At 40.8% G+C, this 13,316-nt stretch overlaps 1 protein-coding gene across 11 annotated transcripts in view; it reads left to right on the top strand.

Moving 5' to 3' along the window:
- The window catches only part of LOC138203197 (microtubule cross-linking factor 1), a 75,760-nt gene that overhangs the window by 5,876 nt on the left and 56,568 nt on the right, over positions 1 to 13,316 (top strand). For all 11 annotated transcript variants that reach the window (XR_011178698.1, XR_011178701.1, XR_011178697.1 and 8 more), the window contains exons 2-3: positions 1,686 to 1,910; positions 2,620 to 2,778. Coding sequence is in view for 4 of the 11 variants with exons in the window: in XM_069157920.1 (XP_069014021.1) it covers positions 1,686 to 1,910; positions 2,620 to 2,778 (384 nt within the window). In the remaining 7 variants the exon portion in view is untranslated. The remainder of the gene's footprint in view (positions 1 to 1,685; positions 1,911 to 2,619; positions 2,779 to 13,316) is intronic.

Here is a 13,316-nt window from a genome sequence, read left to right as displayed (position 1 = left end):
TCTTCCCTCCCTCCCGTTCCGCGTCCAATTGTCTTTTCATCAGGTGCCAGTTGAGCCTTTGGAATATGTATCTCGGGGGAAATCTACAGAGCTAACTGATTCCTCAGGATGGGGGAGACAAACAGATACCACCCCCAACACACACACACACACACACACACACACACACACACACACACACACTGCCGTCATATCACCTCAGTGCTGCAGATAAATCTCCTGTTTTTCCAGACTGGGATGTCACATGCTGATCGGAGACGGGGAATACGAATGCTTCCAATCCAAGAGATAAGATGCTTAGAGCCAACTAGTGATGTTACATCATCAGCACAAAGAGTACTTGCATTACAGCGACTCATGCAATCATATCAAAGTATTAGCGTAATCTATCCACAAAGGTATATTATGTTGTTTTTCCTTTTATAATAGCGTTTTACCTCAAACACTTAAAACATGCTTAAAAGGTTGGTTCTTGAAGGAGTTAACGTCTGAATATTCAGTACATACATTAGTTCCTGGGAAAAGTGTACTAATAGAAAATACCAGTATATAAAATATTTCAGTCTCTGTGACACAGTCATCACCTGCTTTAGTTCTCATCAGTTGTTTTGTCCACTAGTCTGTTTATTTGCTATTTACTCCAAGATTTTGGTCAACAGAAAGATTTGTGGCGTGACTTCTTGGTGACCCTTCTCTAATCTTGTGCAGCTCTCTGGTATGAAACTTTGTCTATAACACGGCTCCATCGAATCAAATCAGTTTTATTTTTACAGTTTGCCTCGAAGCGGATTACAGTCAGTACAAAATATATCTTGTATCCTCAGAGCTTGTGAAATCTAATATCTTGCTTTAGAGGATACTGTGTTTAGAAAATGAATCATTTTTGTTTTTGTCTGTCCTGTAGTGCCATCTCAAACAAAATATTACCTTTTTATTCTTACAATCTAACATACTTGAGCACATTCTTGCTCCCCAAAGGATGAACCCTTTTCTACTCTTTAAGTGTTTCTGCTGCACAATCCTCAGGCCAAAGTGACACTTCAAACACAAGAGATCTAAAATCTTTTGGTGGTTGATTAGTAAACTATACAAATACAAGAAAACACAAACATACAAATGTACAGAAGGAACCTAAATCTTATTTTTTGTGCGTATTTTACATTTTATTTTATATCCCTATGGCCATCACTTTAACACTATCTAAAGGACAAATCTTAAATACGTAGCCCCTCAGGTTTGAATCTAGACATAGAATTATTCTTAGCATTTTGTAGGTTTAATTGATATTGTAGAGCCATTATAGTTTTACAGTTTTGCCTCAAAACCTCTTCACAAATACAAAGGGTAGTAACTTCATCAATCTCGGAGCTCGTAATGAATGTTTCTCCTGCCGTTCACAACAAAAGTATTTTCATTTAGAGAAATAGCATTTTAATTTAGATGTTTCCTTAAACCAAGTCATGACCTTTGACCTTTCATGCACACAAACTACTTCCTGCTCCCCTACACGTGTTACAGCACAGGGTTACACTAAAAGTCAGCTGAGAATGGTGGTAAAAAAATAAAAATATATATGTACAAAACATATACTTATGCAAGCGTTTGATATCAGCACTGTTATTCACTGTTATAATGTGGACGTGGTATTGAACCCCGGTAACAGCTTGGCCCTGTCTGTGTCTCAGGATGAAGTGGACGAGCTGCGAGCGGAGATGGAGGAGGTGCGAGACAGCTACCTGGAGGAGGAGGTCTACCAGCTGCAGGAGCTACGGAGGGAACTGGACCGCTCCAACAAAAACTGCCGCATCCTGCAGTACCGTCTGCGAAAGGCCGAGCAGAAGAGCCTCCGGGTCGCTCAGACGGGCCACGTGGACGGAGAGCTGCTGCGGAGTCTGGAGCAGGATCTGAAGGTCTGTCATTTTATCTACGTATTTGTGTCTTTGTGTTTCGATTTCCACAGTCAGTCACTACGAGAAAGTACTTTGTAGATGGACCTTTTTCATGCCAAATTAGTGCATATCATCCCCCACAACAATGGCAAATCCTTAAACGCAACCATAAATTATTATGAGACGATGGTGCCTCACCAGATGTACCAATGTCATGTGCACTAATGCATCTCCGTACCATCATGGAGGCTGGCTTTTGAACTGTGCGCTGAAAACATACTGGATGGTCCCTCTCCTCTTTAGCTCAGAGAACGTGGCCGCCGTAATTTCAATTAATAGTAACAATAATAACAAATTCCAAAGTTCTTCACACAAAGCAACAAATTAAATCATTCGATTTTATGAAATTCAGATGCCAATAATGTTATATAAAAGATGAAAAAGTGGAAAACAAGCTATTCAGTTTCAAACAATTGATTAATCATTAAAAAAGTTTATTGTGGTGCTCAAGTCAGCTGTTGATCTTTGATTTAGTGATTTTTAACAAATATTGCCTTGTTATATTGGTCTAACCCGGGTGTGTATGTGTTTGGAAATAAGTCCATATATGAATACATACATTATCTTTTTGTACATGTTTGTGTTAAAAGCAGATATTATAAACTATGAATGCACCCATTTTGTATTATCTGTTTGAACTGAACTGACCTTTCGGTTGCTTTGATCTCAGGTGGCCAAAGACGTGTCGGTGCGTTTGCACAACGAGCTGGAGAGTGTGGAGGACAAGCGCAGCAGAGCCGAGGATGAGAACGAGCTGCTCCGACAAAAGATCATCGAGGTGGAGATTTCCAAACAGGCGCTGCACAACGAGCTGGAGAGGACCAAAGAGGTGAGTTGATAACGCCGAGACGCCGGTTATTTACAATGTTTCAGATCACCACCGCATGTTTGCCTTCATGCACACAAAGCTGCGTTTTTTATCTCAGTAACCAGAGATTGTGGAGAACAAACAGGAAACAAAATCATTAAAAAAAAATCTAAAGGAAGGAAGCTTCCTGATACCGCTGGTAAATGGATGATGATTAAGCATTTGCGGGTTATCAGTGCAACAGTGAAAATAAAATGATCACAGTCATGATGTGAATCTGGTCTGCGCAGGATGAATTTACAGTTTATAGATATACAGTAGATAGATAAGGATTTCTAAGCATAGACAAGGGGAAATCTCAGTTAATGTGATGCCATTTCAGATCAATATTCAGCAGGGTCACTGCAGGGAGTCAATTACATCTTTGACTGCTCCCTAGCAGCCCTTTGAAAACAGGTGCTCTGTTTCGATGATGCATCAGCTGTAGTTTATGTGCACGTAACTTTTAATCTGTTAATACTATTTGATTGTGCTTTTAAAGCTTAATGATTGCAGAAGAAATGAATCTGAGTATCAGTAATCACAGAGCCACAGTACTAAACACCACCTGAAGCTCAGGTGTGTTTACAAGCAGAAGTCAGTTCCCATGAACATGTGTCTGAAAGAGTTTCAACAACTTCTTTTAGTCAACATGTCTTTCTTCAATTTGGGGCTCGGCAGAATTAACGAGGTCACGGAGTTTAAAAGTCTTTTTTGACCGGTAGTCTGCTGTTAGTGCATCAGTAAATCCTTTGAACTTGAGGCTAGAAATTTAGCAAGCTAACAGGGGGAGGGGGGGGGGGGGGGGGTAATGCAGGAAATGCAAAGGCACAGAGGGAAAAGATGAGAAGTTGGGAATTTCACATTTTTCCTCAGACTAAAACCCTACATGACTAAAATTACAACATATTAACTTAAAATTCGATGGAAAATGAACTTCTATCGCCTTTGCCATTTCTGTAAACCTCAGCAAATATGTCACAACTTGTGAACGCGGGGCTTCGAGAAAAGTTTGAGTACCGACGTTGTGGGTACCACGAGGGAGGCGTTTATATGGATTCTTATCGTGTAAACAGTAAATACGACCCCATTTGAACGCAGCATTAGCTTTGGGGTACATCTGGGCCCTGTATTTGTAGCCTGTTTGTTTACACCGTAGAAAGTCGTGCTTCTTTAGCTACTTGCGGTCCCTGTTTGCACTGTAACTGCGGCGTACAGACACACTTCCTGTTTGTTTCGGATTTATTCGCTTCACCTTAAAGTCTTTCATTTGTGCCTCTAACTACTGCATCAACATAATCCAGACTTTTGTCTGTGAGTTTCTGTTATCACTGTTCCTCTCGTGTCGCTCATTGGAGGGAATATTTGCTTTGACAACTGTGAAGTGAGGTCTTCTCTCAGGTAATAAGATGAGCGGAGGCTATTCTCAGTGCTGCTCAAGTTCAGCTGCTTAGACTAATCAATTTTGACAACAGCAGGTAACATGCCGTCTGCCAACAAAGAAAAAGTAGGCTAATACCCGACCAGTCAGTACGGAGACGTGGCTTTCTTTTGGCAGCTGAACGACACTGTTTCTTTTGGTTTGATTCCCAGCTCTTGACACATTGTCTTCACATGACTTCTGTTGCATGGCTCTGTCTGCTCTCCAGTGCGTGAAAAATGGCTGTTTTCTAAGACAGCTTTTATGAAGACAGAAAATCCATGTCTTGTCTGGATGTGCTGATGCAGCAAATGCAAACTCCAGTTTTTGTTGTTGCTGCGCCACCGGTAACCTTTTGAAAGGAGATGCTTGTGGAACAGTTGGACTGAAGTGCAGGGGTGCTGCACATGAGGACATTTTTTCATTTGCAGAGCACGCTCACTCAGGGTGGTCCCACGATAAAAGCTGCTTTGAAGGCCACATTGTGCTCTGAGTGCAATTCTGTGCAGCTCACTTCATAGGTACCTGGTGGTGGTAAAATGATGCATACATGTATGAGCATGAGACGACACAGACAGTCTCGTGAGCAGAGAAAGAAGGGAGGGGAGTCGTAGAGAGGCTGAGATAGCGGCTGCTCCAAATGAATGCAGATTTTCCCCTGAGGTTTGTCCCAGAAAAACACAAGCCCTCTCTGGATCTTTTAAAATGCAGCCCAGCCAATATCTTCAAATATACTTTCTCTGTGCGGAATGAACAACCATGCACTTGTTTTAAACGTCTTTAATTCCCGTGAAATTCATAATAACCATTTTAGGGAATGATAAGGATATTTACAAACATGCTAAAGCCATTTCGTTGGAGATCAATTTAAAGAATTTCAACTGCTCTCAGAGTGGCTCAGTCACAGAGATAAATCTCGGTCACAGAAGAGAGAGAGGAGGAGCACACGTTCCTGACAAGAATGTAGTTCAACTGGACTGAGACGTCTTTCCTTTCCGTCTCAGCTTTAATTACACCTTGCAAACTGTGACCCAGGTTTAATTTAATTTAAAAAGCACAAAATCCTCCACACCGTTTTGGTTTTAATATATTTTTTTTTTATTCCACCAGAGGCACCGCTGCCGTCTTCAAATTTATTTTCTTAAATTACCTCTTGCAGCTCCTTTATCACCAAAATTAAGAACTAACATTTGGACTACAAACAAGCCGCTTAAAATAATGAGTGAAACCATGCTACTTTTTTGTAGGATAAAAAAAAATACAGCTGCACATTTGTCAGACATGAACATGACTTCCTACATGACAAACCACCACAGTCCCAGGCTCTACAAATACAATAAAATCATCCACATAGAAAGTTTCCATCTGAAAACATAACTCAGGTTTCCAATAATAATCCCTCTGGAAGAACTCTTCGGAAATTAGGCATTAAAGGTCCAATATTTCAGCCTTTTATGATGCTTTATTGTTAAGAAGATATTTTTGTGGTTTAAACTCCAAAAAACATCACAACTTAAGCTTCTCTCTGGAGCTCTACCAAGAACAGGCCGTTTTGTGTCTGTGCCTTTAAGGCGCACTGATATCAGTGACCGTCTCCTCTGATTGGCTGGCTCTTTTCTGAGTGACGCACACCCGAGGCAATCACAGCTTCTGTTGTAGTTTGTTAGCTCTGCGACCGATTGACTGCTCTGTGTTTTATCCCACATAAAAGGTTGGACAGTTGGCCATGCTGAGGGCGGACATAACGCATGAGCTTGAGTTTGTGACATCACAAACGTACAGAAGTCCAAAACGGCACAAGTCCTGAATACAGGCTTTATGCATTTCTTCGTGGGCTGAGGGTTTTGACACTTTCACAGTATTTATAGCTCTTAGACCAGCTTCATAATCAGATAAGAAATGGAAATCTGAATTTATATGGGACCTTTAAAAAGACTTGAGCTTAAATCATTATATAATGAACAATACTCTGAACAAACAAGTCTTTCCTTTTGAGGGAACCAAAAACTTGCCTATTTCTGTAGCTAATGCTAATGTGCCTGGATGAAACTGTGCACACAGAGATCTTCAATTTCCGGTTAATCTGTGCTTCACATAAAGCTCTGCACTGTAGCTGTTCATCATTTAAGTTCAAACCAAACATCAACAGACCATCTGTCCTTTGTGCATCCAGAAAGATTTATGCTGAGCGTGTAAATTATCCGTGCTGGTAAATTCAGAGATCCTGTTAAAATTTCTCGCCACAGTGGTAAAAGGGCATCTAATCTGAGATAGTTTGAGCATCTCTGGCCTTTAAAGCCCGTCTCCTCTTGTCCCTGTGCCCGTTCTCTGCTATCAGAAGCTGTGTGGGACTCCGGCCCAGAGATTGGCACCCCAGCACGGATTAATCCAACAAGAAGGGCTGTTATAAAACAGGCTGGCGTGTTTCGGTACACGCTGACGGGAGGGGAGAGCAGGGGAGGGAAAGACAAAGAGACCGAGGGGCAGAGACGGGCTGTAATCAGTCGGCTGTAGGCCCTGTCTGCCTGCGATATGACTGCAGCAGCTCCACAGCTAACAGACCTCACATCAAACGGATTGCTGGACAGGATTTTCTGTTCTTGCAATGTTTTTTTTTCCCACCGCTGCTTTTGTGTGTTTGAGATATTTCTCACTCCTCTGACATTTGAAGAAAGGCATACTGATACGTGTAATGAATTGGAACTAATGAAATGCTAACACGCAGGACATGAGCATCAGCTGATTTATTAGGTGTTCCCAGTCCCCTGTGAGAAACTCATCTTTCATTAAGGCCAAATGATAATCCTTTGTGCTGCGCTTTTCCTCCTCAGTGACTGCCAGGTATTTCTAATTTCAGATATCCTCATGCAGATCCTCTGACGTGACATCAGATCTCATGAGGGAAGTGCTCAATTTCAAAAGCACCCTTCCTCTGTGCTGGTGTGGGAATACTTCATTATGCCAACTCATGTAAACGCCACTCTCTGATTATGATATTACAACTTTGCTTCTATTTGTAGTGGGTGTAAAAGTACATTTATCACATTTATTAGAGATTATTGTCTTGCTCACCTGCAGTAGTATGCAGACATTTTTGAGGGACTATTTCTCTTGAGTAACGGCGTCCAATGAAAACTGTCCATAGAAAGGTCTGTGGATTTTCAATGTTTTCTGAAAAACCCACATTGTTATTGAATTTGAAAGTGCCATAAATCTCAGAGTGAATATCTGAAAAAAAACGAAAAAAAAAAAAAACCTTGGACAAGTAAAACAAAACTGTCTATCTGGGTGGTTTTTAGGGCTTCAGCTAGTTATTGCTATATCAATTATAATTTGTGAGGCTTATATTTGTTTATAGACTTTTGACTCACCCTGTAAAATGTTTAAAATGTGAAAAAACAGACACAGAAATTAAGTTTTTTTAGCATGCTCCTCATCATGCCCCAGGTTTTTATCTTTTATGTAGCTGTTTGTATTTTTTTTTTTTTTAACCCTTTTTTCTGGAGTCTTTTCCACATGGATCAAACTTCAGTAGTGGTGAACTGAATCACGGTACATCACATATCCGACTTTGATCATGGAAAAACTGCAGCGCCACACCTCTCACAGCAGCAGCACCTCTGCAGGTTTTGAAATACAGAAAACGTGTTCACACTTTTAAAAATAAGAACTGAGGATGTCTCCAAGAGAACGCTCCAACCTCTCTGAGTGTTTTGTCGCTGTGTTTCACTACAACAAAGGTTTGAGTGGGAAATGCCAGCATTCTTAATAAGTCCCGTCAACAATGCTTGAGCGAGAATCACTGCAGACATAGTTTATTTCATGTCTGAGCAGCCGCCTCGTGCTCCCCTCTTCCTGCTTCCTCAGCAGAAGAAACGTGGGCTTTGAAGAAGTAGAAGTCTCTCGGATCCTCTCGTTCTCGTTCTCCTCTCCGCTCCTCACCTCTCCTTCGTATCTCCCTCTGTCCTCTCATCTGCTGTCGTTCCCTGTTGGAGGAGTGTAAAGGAATCTCATTGACCTAGTTAATATCTTGTGTCTGACTCCACCAATAGGAAGGAGAGCAGGCGTGAGGAGAGGAGTAGCGTAGGGACTCTGCTGTAAGTCAAAATCTGCTGCAGTGACACACATCCATATAAAGCTTATCGTCACGCAGTGGCTGTGAGGTTTGCTCCGAGTGCAGAAATTCGCCGTCTGCATAACGGAAAGGAGAAGGCAGTTTGTTCTGAAATACGACTGGTATTCAGGTCGAGAATTCTACGACACAAGTTTGTCCAAATAATGCAAATATTTAACCAATACCGTAAACTTATAGAAGTCAGTCTAAAAATAAGCTCGATTTTGACTCGTGAAAATACATTTTTGAGGTAGAACTCAACGACTATAATGTCTGTGTTGGTCTCAAATTCAGTGACATTTTAAAGATGCTAATCATAAACCACGCAGTTGGAAAGCGTTTCGGAAGTGATGATATTGTTACTCTACTGGCAAACTGCTGCTGACACAAAGCAATTGGGTGAAATCATCAATTCTGCATGAAACCCCGGAGTAATGTGCTTTAATTCTGCAGCGCTGTCCTTTGAAGTTTAAAACCCTTGAAAAAAAGAATTCCTCCATGTGCATGGTTTTTTTAATTTTTTTTTTTTATCATCTTGTGCATACGGACATGTTGAGAGAGTTTTTCAATTTTCTGAATTATCAAAGCTGCCACTTTATAATCATAAAACATCCTGAAGCATTTTTATGTCTTTTGATACATTAAGGAACATTTCAAACATATTTTTGAAGTCATCTTAAACACAATCTTCAGAAATCTCTAAGCTTATATTTCACATTTAATTTGTATTTGAAGGACCTCTATCAGTATTAAAACTTGATAAATACTGCTTCCATTTGGCTTTTTGAAGAAAACCAGTCAGGTTATTCATCTTTAAGTAGTAAATTATGATAAAATACTGATTTTATATTGACTGTTTATAATGTCCACATATTTGAATATTAAGTTCTTGTTTATGGAAGCGAGCAGCACCTGGGAGCTGCGTTTCTGTGGGACACGAAAACATTTCTCTTTGCGGCAGTGGTTCCATGACTTGCGCAAATTGAGAGATGTTGACACCTTTTTTTTAGGCATCTTTGTGATGTTTACAGCTCAAAATAAGAGAAAAAAAAATCTGTATGAAGGTAAATTTTCTCCAGCAGCACCATCTCTGAGGTGACCCTGACTAAATAGATTTTTTTTTGGAGAATGAATATTTAATGTGCTGCAGGATGATGAAGTACATGAATTTAGTAAGCAAGATGTCCCATTCATTGTAGAAACATGATGTTGCAACAGGCACAGGCCTTATGTGGTTGAACGTATATAAGAATACAGCTGAAAATGCAGAGGAGGCTTAAGGTTTTGTCCAAGAAAAAAAACATCATCTCGTCGTCTCACATTGTGCTGCTCAGCTTAACCTAGATCCGAAGACAGCAGAACACACACTGGCATCCGGGGTTGGTATCATGGACGCTTCTCTTCTTCACCGTAACAAATGGTATTAGCAGTTATATTTAGGGAGGTTGAGAGCAGCCTGGCAGGCTGTAACTCAGGCTGATTCATCATGTTTCTCACCTCTCCTCCAAATACAAGGAAGAGACAGGCTGTCAGAAAAATACAGCTCCCAGCAATGTGTTGGAGGCCGTCACTCCGAGTGAGATATCTTCAGAAAAAGTGTTTTTGGCCTCGCCAAAGGTTGTGGAGAGAGAGGAGATGTAGTTTTGATCTGTGTTATGCAGCTGAGCTGTAGGAGGAGAGGGACGTTTGTACCGCTTGCAAACGATGAAGATTTATGCTGAAGAACAAAAAGTGGAAATCCTATTAAAGCTCCACTAAAATTGTGAAGTAATTTTTCACTGTAGCAAAATATATATAATGACTGGATGTAATGAAAAGTGTGTCACTGGTTGACGAGTTTTCAGCCCGGTATCAAGCCACAAAGCGTTTCTTAAACTTGTCAGTCCACTAGAAGAGGCCGTGTCAGTGTCACGCTTTGCCTCACCGAGGCGTATGAAGTACACGCATGCATGAAGGAGGGTCAAAGGGTTGAAGAAGGAGCTTATGTGACAAATTAAAAAGATTGATAACGTCCGAGTAGGAAGGAGGCGGGTGAAACACAGAACTTTCACCTGGACGATCTGTGTTCAAATCCATGAGGAAGCCAAAGTCAATGTTATGCAAGTAAGTTACAAACATAACATAAGGTATTGAACTTGTGTAATGTTAAGTAACTTATTTGATGTATGTGAAATCACTTACATAAAATTACTTATTTTAACATGATCTTTTCTCAGGGTTAGAAACCGTTTCATGGTTTTTGGTGGCTAAACCTCTGGCGCCTTAGTTTTCACGTCTTGAAAAGACAAACTTGACACTGGTGCGATATCCTCTTGTGGACTGAAGGGTGTATTACATGTTTTGGCGGGACGTCTGGTTGGAATTCTCACCAGACTCCCCCTCCTCAGTTCAAGGCATCATTTTATTCTCCTTATTGTTCGTTGTTTTGAGGCTTTTGGAGCTCACCAACACGGCCTCCAGCAACAAATAACTCTGATAAACCAACTGCACACAATATCTGCTCACCTCCCGAATAATAAACACAAAGTTGGGAACAAGCTGATGAATATTAAAGAGCACTGAGCAGCTTAACCAGCTAAATATAGTTTTCTAACACATTAAATATGAGAGAAGCTGTTCTGTCACGTTCTGGGCACAAAATGAACAGATACAGCTTGAAGCCTACCAAATACTCTGTTGGTTAATTGAGTTTTCTTTAAAATGTCTACATTTTCAGACATTTCTGAAGCCCAAGGTAACATCTGCAAACTGCATGATTTGTCACATCCCAAATAGAGTTAGTTTCCGGTCACATAATAAAAAATTAAGCTTTTTTTTCTTGGAACTTTATTGATTTTACTATTGATTATTATCATTAATGATTAATCAGGTGGTCCTTTTTATCGAGAAGTATTGGAGGTAAATGCATCGTTTCGGGCCAGACAACCATCAGGGCGCCTCAACATTAACAGCAGCTTCTTGTCAACACAATTAACAGTTTTAATTTTTTTCATTACGTGTTCATTACGTGTTCGGTGTAAGCTTATATTCCTGCTGTGAAAAGCCTGTTAATAGTTGAGGCTGCAGGATGTGTGCAGAGTCAGTGAGGTCCGCTGTAATCTGGATAGAAGAGTTCATTTGATGTGGCAGGGACTGTCTGAGTCACTGAGAGTTGTCACCATGTTCTGATCAGCTGCTGCGGCGGGGTGAAACAGGGCTGCGTCACGTGGAGCCAGACGCTAGTTGGAGCCAACCCCTAGTGGCCTTCTGTGGTATTGCAGTTTAAGGCACTTCCCCCATCGGCCTGATTTTTCAGACCCGAAAGCTACGTCCACCTCTACGCAATCTATGAGTGAAGCCTGTCAATCATTAGGAGGCACACTTATGTACATACATTATTCCAGGTGTTGATTAACATTGAAAAAGCTAGCATTGATTGTTTTCATATTTTCAGCTCCTCCAGTTTAATCAGACAGTCAAACTTAAGTTTGTCCAATTTCAGATTCAGCTCGTTTCTCTTATATAATATTTAGCATTAGGGAATTTTGAACCTGCATTAAATGGATTTTTTTTTTTGTGGCTACTTTTGGGGCAACAAGCTCTTAACATAACTCTCACACCACCTTGTAAAGCTGAACGTGTTCGCAAACAGTTGGTTTTTAACATTTCCAGCAGGCCTGAAGCAGCATTACCATTCATTTGGAGTCGAGTTTGTGCCTACGGGATGCGTGTAAATTCAATATTAACTCTCCCTTTAGCTTGTTTTGGTCTCGACAGACTCCCGAGGGAAGTATCTGGTAGATCATACAAGGTGGATGAGAGCAGTGAACCAAAACGGTAAACTGTGAGCTGTAAAGTCAAAACCAAAACCTCAAAGGTGCAGAGTTGAGCGATGATCCCATGATTCTGTGAGTTCATCGCTTCCAGCAACATCTTACTCATTACATGCAGGTTCTTTTTCTATTGTTGGGGGGGGTGGGGGGGGGGGGTGAAAAATGGATTTGTGCAGGTTGCAGCTTTAAATAGAAAAACTTTTTTTTGTAGTGGAACATGTTTACATCCCTCAAAGTCTGGTATGGAAAGAAGTATTGCTTTGGTGTTTGCAACACAGATGTCACACTATAAGATATGGATAAGAAAAAATACATATCGGGCAGCTCCAAACACGATATTTTTTCTTATCCACAGCTAAGTTGATGCACATTAAGACTGTGCAGAATTCAAATCAAGCAGAACTTGCTTTTAAGTTGTGTTTTTTTTCCCCCAAAAAATTCACAAAGCATTTAACTTTTTACAACTCAAGAACACTTAAACTCCCTGAAATGGTGCAGTGCTGGGCCTGGTCAAGCTCGCAGTATCCAAGTGAGTCCTTTATCATATTCAAAGTGCTCTATTTAAGTCTATATGCTCGTCTTGAGCAAAATCCCCCGAGTGTTTTCTCTGTAGAAAGTAGATGGTTCATGCAGCATGTGTTTGAGCATGGTGGAAGCCTATAGATCAGTTAGTGCATTCGATTGAAGTGAGGCGTGCTTGCTATTGAAGATGAGAAGAAGTGGGAGGCCTTGGAGGCAAACAGAGGCTGGCACTCTCGGCTCTCTGGGGCTGGATGCTGCATGCAAACAGTCATGATTAAATGATGACTTCAGCAATAAAGACAGAGACCTGCCTACACAGCTCGTTACACTCCGAGGCAAGACTTCATCAAAAGCGGTGACGTCTTAGTGAAGCTTCTCCCTCCTCCAACTACGTCTTCTACTTGTTCTCGGCAGCTTTTGTTCTTCCTACAAAATCAAATCAAATCTGTTGTTCCAGCACTTAAATGATCATTCATGGGTCACACAGGACTTTTAGTGTAGCTTTGGTTGTGGCTCTTCTTTGCTGCTACTGAGCTTTTGTTGTGCTGATTGACACTAAGTCGAACATCATCACAATTTAACCGAAAAATAATGATAATTATTGAGCAGAAATATCCTTAAAAAAAAGCCTACAATTTATATTTACTACTTC

The sequence above is a fragment of the Embiotoca jacksoni genome, unplaced genomic scaffold (genome assembly GCF_022577435.1).
Source record: "Embiotoca jacksoni isolate LCO1_2020_lvr unplaced genomic scaffold, fEmbJac1.0.p SCAF_22, whole genome shotgun sequence".
NCBI classification, from domain to species: domain Eukaryota; kingdom Metazoa; phylum Chordata; class Actinopteri; family Embiotocidae; genus Embiotoca; species Embiotoca jacksoni.
This window is presented reverse-complemented; position numbering and strand designations above follow the sequence as displayed.